This window comes from Myxine glutinosa, chromosome 3, assembly GCF_964187855.1.
Source record: "Myxine glutinosa chromosome 3, kmMyxGlut1.1, whole genome shotgun sequence".
Taxonomy (NCBI): Eukaryota; Metazoa; Chordata; class Myxini; order Myxiniformes; family Myxinidae; genus Myxine; species Myxine glutinosa.
In genome coordinates this window covers 219,311,311-219,322,779 of record NC_136263.1, presented here as the reverse complement: position 1 = coordinate 219,322,779, position 11,469 = coordinate 219,311,311, and the positions used below count along the sequence as shown (strand labels likewise).

At 45.3% G+C, this 11,469-nt stretch overlaps 1 protein-coding gene across 1 annotated transcript in view; it reads right to left on the bottom strand.

Annotated features, from left to right (window-relative positions):
- The window catches only part of LOC137423882 (LIM homeobox transcription factor 1-beta), a 433,294-nt gene that overhangs the window by 247,379 nt on the left and 174,446 nt on the right, over nt 1-11,469 (bottom strand). Inside the window, exon 2 of the mRNA XM_068111433.2 lies at nt 4,933-5,101. Within this exon, the coding sequence (XP_067967534.1) occupies nt 4,933-5,101 (169 nt within the window). The remainder of the gene's footprint in view (nt 1-4,932; nt 5,102-11,469) is intronic.

Below are 11,469 nucleotides of genomic sequence, written 5' to 3'. Positions count from 1 at the left end.
ATTTGCTGTATCAATGGAATTTTTTTCTTGGGGGTGGGGGGCGGATTTTGCAAGTATTGTGCTTCGCATGACGTCTTCTTGTTATTATTATTATTTTATTTATGATTAATGTTACCTCTTACACGAGCCTCGATCTTGTATCCAAAAAAGAAAAGAAAAATACACACACACACACACACACACACACACACACACACACACACACACACACACACACACACACACACACACACACACACACACACACACACACACATATATATATATATATATAGTTCATAGGAAATAATAATGTACACTTGTTTATTTCTTATTTGTTAAATATAATCATTTATAAAATGACGATATCCCGACTTAGATATAAACTGTCATCCCGGTGTTTCACAGACTGAGTGAATCATCAATGGGTGTGCCATCCTTTCGATGGACGTTAAGCCGGGTGTCCTGTGTGCCAGCATTAGTTCGTCGAAGTGAAAGACCCCACGGTGTCCTTCGTGAAGAGTAGGCGAGCTTTCGCCTGCGTCCTGGCCAGATTACAAATTGCTGTCCTAAGTTATATTGGGAGACGGATGGCAAACTGCCAAGCATGACCCTTGCCAAGAAACAAAAAAATCTAAATCTTGGTGCATCTTCAACTATTGTATTTCCTTTGTCGATGTCCGTGTCCCCCTGCCCCGGCTCCCAAGTCCATGTCCCCCAGTAAATGATGCGACCCACAGCCATGATACGCATACAAAAAAAGACCAGCTACCTGTTGAGCGCCCCTTGTACACTCTCACCAATCACAGAGCAGTTGGTAGACAAGGCCACTTGGATCACCTGATCATCTCAGGACAGACTTTCCCTCTTTGGAACTTACTTGGACGAAACATGTTGAGCGATCAGTTACGCTGCTCAAAAAGGCTTCACATTACATGTCTCCATGGAAAAAGCAAAAGGAGTCACAGGAATCCGATTGGAATTTTATTTTAAATCACGTTATCTTCAATCAGCAAGGAAACATGTCTTTCCTTGGCAGGAACAGGAAATAAAATTATGAAGAAAGGACATTTTAATTAAAAACAGGAAAAGTCGAAAGGTCAACAGTTTGACTTCACAGTTTTGTCTCGTAACCTTATGTACAGTACCGTACCATGTGCTCTTTTACACTATGTGAAGGAGTAACATTTGGTGTAATTTATATATATTATGTGATGGGTTTAGTAAAGTTCAAGATCGCCATAATACGTGGAATGGCAGAATAGATTAGGGATGTGTGCCCTCACTCTTCACTTATGGAGCCAAGGTTCCAACGTGCACAAAGCTGTACATGGCGGAGCTGCTTTTGTGCATTTGCAGTTTGTTCGACAGTCTTTGGTACAACCGGATCGAATAAGTTCTCTGCAAACTCCGCTGGCTTCAGGAAGACTGCTCCAAAGAACATCCCAGTTTCCATCACTGCTACGAGTCCATCCCCATCCGTCCGGTTGTGGAGGCGTAGCCTTTGCTTCAAGCACCTGACTCCAGATGTGACCGGCCTGGTATACTGCTCGTCCAGTGTGCTGAAGTAGAGCACCCTTGGTTGTTCCATCGGCTTCATTAACTCCATTGTAACCTCAGGGCACATGCTCCATGTATCCCAAGCAGTCTTCTTGCCTCTGCCAGCAAAGCAAGAGGTCGAATCGCACCCAGTAATGGCGTGAAACATTGGAAGCGCAATGGACTTCTCAGGACCAATTGCAGCTGAGATATCATGAGCTGAGATATCATGAGCTGGTACCATGCGCATATGCTTGCCTGTGCCGAACGCCACCCATAGAGCATCCAATCCAGCAAAGATAATACGAGTATTATACTAGTAAGCATATTATGAAATATGTACTCTGTCAGTACAGTGGTTTTTTGTGTATTATGATTCCATATATTTATTGGTAATTAATCAATACATTCTTGCTAAAAGACCATGAATGTGTCTTCATAAACTGTAAAATGGTACTTACGTTTAAAAGGTGGTACCTTAAGTGACCACACATACTCGATATTGCCTTCTTTGATTTATATGACCCCCAAAACCTATATATATATATAGACACCAGAATTAAGATCCTAGGCCTCATGGTTGCTGAGTTATGTGGTATTTTAGTGTCATGTGGTGGCCATTTTGAAAGATGGCCGCCATAGCAATCACAGGCCAAAACTGGGATGGCACGATATCTAATTTTGTTTTTATGGCCGACTGAATATGTGTCGCAAGTTTGATGCTTTTATCGAAAAGTGCACGATTCGTCTCTATATTGCACCTATCCGCTGGACTAACAGTTTTAACCTTGAAAATAACAATCACGACGACATTTTTGTTTACTTCCCGCTAGGTCACCCACAATTGTTGATCAATCGTTGTACAACACAAATAATCGAATGGCGTTTAATTACAGTGAGGAATATGTCACTTGTATTACATAAGGAAACAAAACACCCGTTTGCTTCGTTTTATAGGGAGGCGAAGCTCAAAAAATGGATGCAAGGTACAAACGATTTGGTATTGTTCAGCATTTCCCGATTTATTATACATCATGATTATTGTCAGCATCATTATCATTATGCTCCTCATGATCGTCATCATCATCATGCTCCCCATGATCATGATCAACATGTTCATCATGATCATGATAAACATGCTCCTCCTCATCATTCTCCTCACAATCATGATCATCATCATCATCATGCTCCTCATGATCATGATCAACATGCTCATAATCATCATGCTCCTCATGATCATGCTCCTCATGCTCATAATCATCATGCTCCTCATGATCATGATCATCATGCTCCTCATGATCATGATCAACATACTCATCATCATCATGCTCCTCATGATCATGATCAACATGCTCCTCATGATCATGATCAACATGCTCCTCATGATCATGATCACCATGCTCCTCATGATCATGATCAACATGCTCCTCATGATCATGATCAACATGCTCCTCAAGATCATGATCAACATGCTCCTCGTAATCATCATGCTCCTCATGATCATGATCATCATGCTCCTTATGATCAAACAACAACAACATGCATTTTAAGGCCATTTTCCCTACTAGAGCGGGGGTTAGCCTTGGGGTCCCCATGACAATCTTCTCCATTTTGCCCTATTTTCTGCATCTCCCCTTGTTAACCCCCTTGCCCGCATTTCTTCTTCCACCATCTTTAGCCAAGTCTTTCTCGGTCTTCCCCGTCCTCTACTTCCTTCTACATTCATTTCCATCACTCTTCTCAACCAGTCACTTCCATCCTTCCTCAACACATGACCAAACCATCTCAACCTGTTCCTCTTCACAGCATCCATCACAGGCTCTATTCCCATCATCTTTCGCAATTCATCATTTGTCTTCCTCTCTCTCAACGATACTCCTCCGCACATCCACCGAACCATTCGCATTTCCACCCTTTCCAGCCTTCATTGCTGCTCTACAGTCATTACCCATGTCTCACTCCCATAAATCAAAACACTTCTCACACATGCAGCATACACCTTTCCCTTCAGCTTCAACGCCACTCAGTTCCCAAAACTTCTTCCATGCACATGTGACTCTTGCAACAGTCGCCATGTCTGATCCACCTTCTCCATTCAGCATGTCTCCGAGGTAGCAAAATGTTTTCACACCTTCCAGCTTCACGCCGTCTCCAAGATCCAACTCAACATTTCCTCCATCTGCAACTCCCTCTGTGCACACCTTACATTTCAATGTAGCTGCCACACTGGTTAATGACCCTCTCAGACCACTATATTTTTGATGAACCCACTCAGCGCACATTGTACATTGAATGGAGTTCACTCAGACACCCTTCCTGCACACAGCACAGGGCCACTTCCCAGTTCTTTCCACCTCACCACATGCTTTACCACTTGCCATCACCTTCGTCTTTCCGATATTCACCTTCAGACCTTTTGTCTCCATACATTCCTTCCACTTGTTCATCTTTTCCTTCAGTCCATCCATACTTTCCGCAATCAACACCAGATCATCTGCATACAACAACTCCCACGGTAAACCCTCCTTTACGTTCTGAGCCAGCACCTCCATCACAGCTACAAATAGTAGTGGACTTAGTACCGACCCCTGATGCACTCCCACCTTCACCTCAAACTCACCACTGTTCCCGTCCTTCGTCCTTACAGCTGTGCACGCTCTTTCGTACATTGCCATCACTACTCTGATCAACCATTCCTCCACTCCTAACTTCCTCAATGCCCATGTCACTACAAATTCATGATCATAGCAGATTATTTGAAGAGCATTAGTGCTGCCAAAGCAATTTATTGGCTCACGCTGGACGGTTTTTGTGCTTGCCTTCCCAAGGAGGAATTTGTCATTAATTCGGTCATGACGGTGATAACTCGCCTGCTCTTTGCAGAAGCAGGAGGAAATTGAGCGTAGAAATTGGAAGAAAAAACACCAACAAAGGGAACTTTCTTTCTTGATATTTATGAAGATGAGAGATAATAAGAAGAAAGGAGGTCGGGACGAGCATGGCATTAGAGGGAGGGCTCTGTGAGGGTGTGGTGCGCTCAGGTCGCAGCTGTCGGCGCCGCTGGGCACCTGCTCACAGGGGCAGAGCTGGACCGCCCAGCCGGGCTTGGATCAAAGAGCACGGGCGGCACAAGATCAAAGGCCACGGTGATGTTATCAGGAGCGAGGAAGGTAACTACCTTATCTGCCTCCAAATATCAACGGGCTTCTCGCTCACGACCTCTCAACCCCGGTCGGCCTTTGCCTTGGGATCTGGATGCACAATGCGCCCACCATCCCCAACCCCCCAATTCCACTACATTGAGCACAAGGCCAAACGATTGCACCAACGTAACGCTCAAACAGCACGAGGCAGCACGAGGCAGTACGGAGCACCTGTACGATATTGAATAAGACTGAAAAGGGAAACCCTTACCGTAGGTAGTCTTGTTTGCAGTAGGGGCGATGGTTGCGGCGGTAGCATGTGCGGCGGAGCGGAGCGAGGCACGCGGTGCACGCCAAGCACGCCTCGTGCCAGTGTTCGTGGCCCACGCACAGCAAGAACCGGTCGCGGATCATGATCCCGCATCCGGCGCACCGACCTCCTGCAAGTACGAATACAGAGACATGCCATGTACACACGTGCTGAGATACCTTTACCGGATCATGACCCGGCATCCCGACCTCCTGCAAGTACGAATACAGGGACATGCCATGTACACACGTGCTGAGATACCTTTACCGGATCATGACCCCGCATCCTGACCTCCTGCAAGTACGAATACAGGGACATGCCATGTACACACGTGCTGAGATACCTTTACCGGATCATGACCCCGCATCCCGACCTCCTGCAAGTACGAATACAGGGACATGCCATGTACACACGTGCTGAGATACCTTTACCGGATCATCTCCCCGCATCCCGACCTCCTGCAAGTACGAATACAGGGACATGCCATGTACACACGTGCTGAGATACCTTTACCGGATCATGACCACGCATTCCGACCTCCTGCAAGTACGAATACAGGGACATGCCATGTACACACGTGCTGAGATACCTTTACCGGATCATCTCCCCGCATCCCGACCTCCTGCAAGTACGAATACAGGGACATGCCATGTACACACGTGCTGAGATACCTTTACCGGATCATGACCCCGCATCCCGACCTCCTACAAGTACGAATACAGGGGCATGCCATGTACACACGTGGTGAGATACCTTTACCGGATCATGACCCCGCATTCCGACCTCCTACAAGTACGAATACAGGGACATGTCATGTACACACGTGCTGAGATACCTTTACCGGATCATGACCCGGCATCCCGACCTCGTACAAGTACGAATACAGGGACATGCCATGTACACACGTGCTGAGATACCTTTACCGGATCATGACCCCGCATCCCGACCTCCTACAAGTACGAATACAGGGACATGCCATGTACACACGTGCTGAGATACCTTTACTGGATCATGACCCCACATTCCGACCTCCTGCAAGTACGAATACAGGGACATGCCATGTACACACGTGCTGAGATACCTTTACCGGATCATGACCCCACATCCCGACCTCCTACAAGTACGAATACAGGGACATGCCATGTACACACGTGCTGAGATACCCTTACCGGATCATGACCCCGCATCCCGACCTCCTGCAAATACGAATACAGAGACATGCCATGTACACACGTGCTGAGATACCTTTACCGGATAATGACCCCGCATTCCGACCTCCTACAAGTACGAATACAGGGACATGCCATGTACACACGTGCTGAGATACCTTTACCGGATCATAACCCCGCATCCCGACCTCCTGCAAGTACGAATACAGGGACATGCCATGTACACACGTGCTGAGATACCTTTACTGGATCATGACCCCACATCCCGACCTCCTACAAGTACGAATACAGGGACATGCCATGTACACACATGCTGAGATACCTTTACCGGATCATGACCCCGCATCCCGACCTCCTACAAGTACGAATACAGGGACATGCCATGTACACACGTGCTGAGATACCTTTACCGGATCATGACCCGGCATCCCGACCTCGTACAAGTACGAAGACAGGGACATGCCATGTACACACGTGCTGAGATACCTTTACCGGATCATGACCCCGCATCCCGACCTCCTACAAGTACGAATACAGGGACATGCCATGTACACACGTGCTGAGATACCTTTACTGGATCATGACCCCACATTCCGACCTCCTGCAAGTACGAATACAGGGACATGCCATGTACACACGTGCTGAGATACCTTTACCGGATCATAACCCCGCATCCCGACCTCCTGCAAGTACGAATACAGGGACATGCCATGTACACACGTGCTGAGATACCTTTACCGGATCATGACCCCACATCCCGACCTCCTACAAGTACGAATACAGGGACATACCATGTACACACGTGCTGAGATACCTTTACCGGATCATGACCCCGCATTCCGACCTCCTGCAAGTACGAATACAGAGACATGCCATGTACACACGTGCTGAGATACCTTTACCGGATCATGACCCCGCATTCCGACCTCCTACAAGTACGAATACAGGGACATGCCATGTACACACGTGCTGAGATACCTTTACCGGATCATGACCCCGCATTCCGACCTCCTACAAGTACGAATACAAGGACATGCCATGTACACACGTGCTGAGATACCTTTACCGGATCATGACCCCGCATCCTGACCTCCTGCAAGTACGAATACAAGGACATGCCATGTACACACGTGCTGAGATACCTTTACCGGATCATGACCCCGCATTCCGACCTCCTACAAGTACGAATACAAGGACATGCCATGTACACACGTGCTGAGATACCTTTACCGGATCATGACCCCGCATTCCGACCTCCTACAAGTACGAATACAGGGACATGCCATGTACGTGCTGAGAGACTCCATCCAAAACCATCAAAGTGATGCGGCCAAAATCCATATGTAGCATGATATTTCAAGTTATGTCGGCTTTATAACAAAACTTGGTGTACGAGTCGGTGACAAGAACTCATTAGCTTTTGGTTCATGTCCGAATCCAGAGCTGGCCTGAGTATCAGGGCATACAAACCGTAAACTGTTCACCTGGCTGAGGTGTGCTCGCTTTCGAGTGCCGTTGTAGTTCCTTGAAATGTTTCCAAACAAACACCTGCGACAATTCCCCTGACATTTGCTATGTGCTGCATTATTTTCAAACATAGAAGGTTAAAATCACAACAAAAACTTTCAATTACTATTCATCAAATTGACGTAAAAATGTAAACTGACGACACTTGGGGTATCGAGAGTAACGCACGTTTGGCGGGAAGGTGGGTGGAGCTTGTTGGCGGGGAGGTGGGTGGAGCTTGGACTGCTTACAAATTTGAAGGTAAGAAGTCGATGCCCTGACGGGAATTGACTCCTTTGCATATAAACTATGCAGATGGAAATGATATACAACGCGTCCATAGCCTCTTCGGAACGAGAATGAGTCTAACGAGTGGTTGCCCGATGTTGCCCAGCATTAAACAACGAAATGAGGAGGTAATTTGGTCCATCATTGCCGTGTTCACTCCTGAGTTCGCTTTTGTTAAAAAATAAAAATAAAAACCCCCAAAAAAGCCATTTCCCACATAATCACGATCCCTTATCAAAACAAAGATGGATACTTACAGATCTGAGAGGACTTCGTTCTACCTTTTGGAACTATCTCGCACATGGAGATAACAACCAACGAGACACACACACAAACATACAAACACACACACACACACATACACATTCACAAACGGACACATTCACAAACGGACACACATACACACACAAACAAACACACACACACACACACACACACAAACGGACACACATACACACACAAACAAACACACACACACACACATTCACAAACGGACACACATAGACACAAACAAACATACAAACACACACACACACACATTCACAAACGGACACACATACACACACAAACAAACACACACACACACACACATTCACAAACGGACACACATACACACACAAACAAACACACACACATTCACAAACGGACACACATAGACACACAAACAAACATACAAACACACACACACACACACACAAACGGACACACATACACACACAAACAAACATACAAACACACACACACACAAACGGACACACATACACACACAAACAAACATACAAACACACACACACACACACACACACACAAACGGACACACATATACACACAAACAAACATACAAACACACACACACACACACACACACACATTGACAAACACACAAACACACACATTGACAAACAGACAAACACACACACACACACACACACACACATACATACACATACACACACAAACAAACATACAAACACACACGCAAACACACACACACATACAGACACACACACTCAAACATTCACAGACACACAAAAACATACAAACACACACACACACACACACACAAACACACACATACACATTCACAAACACACACACACACACACACACACACACACAAACAAAACACTCACACCCACAAACAGACACACATATGCACAAACAAACATACAAACAGACAAACACACACACAATCACCAGGGGGTGCTATTGCAGCAAAACACATACACACATCACATACATACATAAACGATAGCTGCATTATAGTAAGATTTATTATGCATATTTCATATACCGTATACAACATAAGAAGATGGGGAGAGAAGACAATATGGGGAGAGAAGGGGAAGCACACAAACACAACATTTGAGAGCAGGGAGATGCGAGGGAGGGAGAGGGCTTGGGGGGAGGCGGCGTGGGAAGGGGGGGGGGGTGGGAGAAGTATAAAACACAAGGACACCAAGAACTTCCAGGACAGAAGTTGGTATTTCAAAAAAGTGGAATTGGGGTGAAATTAGCGGGGGCAGAAAAGATCAAGGTTTTGGATGGGGGAAGATAAGAGATGGTGGTGAACAGCTGTTTTAAAGACCTGGAGGGTGGAGTGGGATTGAAAATCCAGTGGGATTGAAGATTGAAGTGGGATTGAAGATTGAAGATTGAAGATTGAAGATCCGGATCCGGATCTATTACCTTTTACTTTACATCATCAAGTGAAAACACAAAATACATTTGCTTGTTTTGGAGAAAGAAGAGGGTTGAAGCGAGACCGGGGTGAGGGGAGGAGGGGAAAGAGGTTGGGATTTCCCCGTTTTGGTATTGCGTACTTTGGATGGTTTTGATCAAAGATCAAGGTTTTGGATGGGGGAAGATAAGAGATGGTGGTGAACAGCTGTTTTAAACACCTGGAGGGAGGATTGGGATTGAAGGGAGTGAGGGAGTTTGTTCCAGAGGTGGAAGAAAAGAGGAATGAAGGAGTGAAGGTGAGCAGAGAGTCTTGATTTTGGCAGTTTGACCATAAGAGGGTTGCTGGCAGATCTTGTGCATCCTGTAGGAATATTTGGGGGACAGAGCACACAGAGAGCTGGGGGGGGGGGGGGCAAGGCCGGAGAGGAGTCGGTAGAAGACGGAAAGACCACCAACCTGCCTGCGGTGAGTGAGTGAAAGGCCCTTGGAGTTAGCTTCATCGCAGGAGATTCCAATGATTCTGAACGCTTTGGTTTCAACAGCGTGAAGACGAGCTAGGTGTGAGGCAGGAGCACCAGCCCAGAGGGGAGAGCAGTGGAACCCAAACACCGAAATTACCCCAAAGACCCAACATACCCCAAAGACCTAGATGACTGAAAAGACCTGAGGACCCCAAATACTCAAATGACCTAAAAGACCCTGAAGACAAAAATGAACCGGAAGATCCCAAGGATGCAAAAGAGCTTGAGCACCCAAAATACCGAAATGAACCACAGGACCCAAAAGACCATTAAGACTATGAAGACCCAAAAGAAGAGTAATTATGTCTCTTACATTGGAATTTTAGACGGCGGCTTGCAAACCGAGCCTCAAGGTCAGTGTACGGAAGGGTTTTTTTTAAATCACAATAAATACAAGGCACAGGGAGGTGACATTCGCTGAACGTGACGTGCAAAGTGCGCAGAGTAAATAGAGTGTCCATTTACGTCTGTAAGATATCTAATAAATAAAGAAGATATAAGCACATCTGACACTAGACCCAGGCTTCAGACTTCAGCTCACGCGGCTGCATCGTCAAATAAACTGTTCCAACTCATCGATTGTGATGGACTATATACTAGTTTAACATATAACATGATACAGATAACATAAACATAAAACATATAACAAACAAGAAAGAGCAATCAGAGATTGCAGACCCTTGCCAGAATGTGTTTTCAGTGGTTTTAAGGCCTTTGTAGCAAAACAAATATGGCGGCCGAACCACGTGACCGATGACATCATCTTCTTTTTCTACACCAATTTATCCCTAGATGATGCTCAATAAATTTCATCCTGATAGGATGAAGTTTTGTACTTGTCGAATTATGACATCATAATGGAGGCACCAATGACATGATCATTAACATATTTTATTCCCCATGGAGAGTTCTTTACAATGAACCATGTCTCAATTTTTGTTATTCAGCACTTTCCAAGATATAGAGGTGCAACGTTTTTCGGTTTTTTCCAAGATGGCGACCGAACCACGTGACCGATGGCGTCATCATTATCATTTTAAAAATTCTACAGGTGGAGTTGCACCTATGGTGAAAATTTACTGTCAATCAGACCAACGGTTGCAGAGAAAATCATATTTATTTTCTGCGGACAAATAAACAAACAGACAATTAGACAAACACAAACGGACTCAAATGCAGTACCTTCTCATCTGGCGAGGGTAATACCACAAACATAATATATAACATAAACAAACAAACATGAATATAATACATATAAACATAATACATATAACATAAAATACATATAACATAAACAAACAAACATGAATATAATACACATAAACATAATA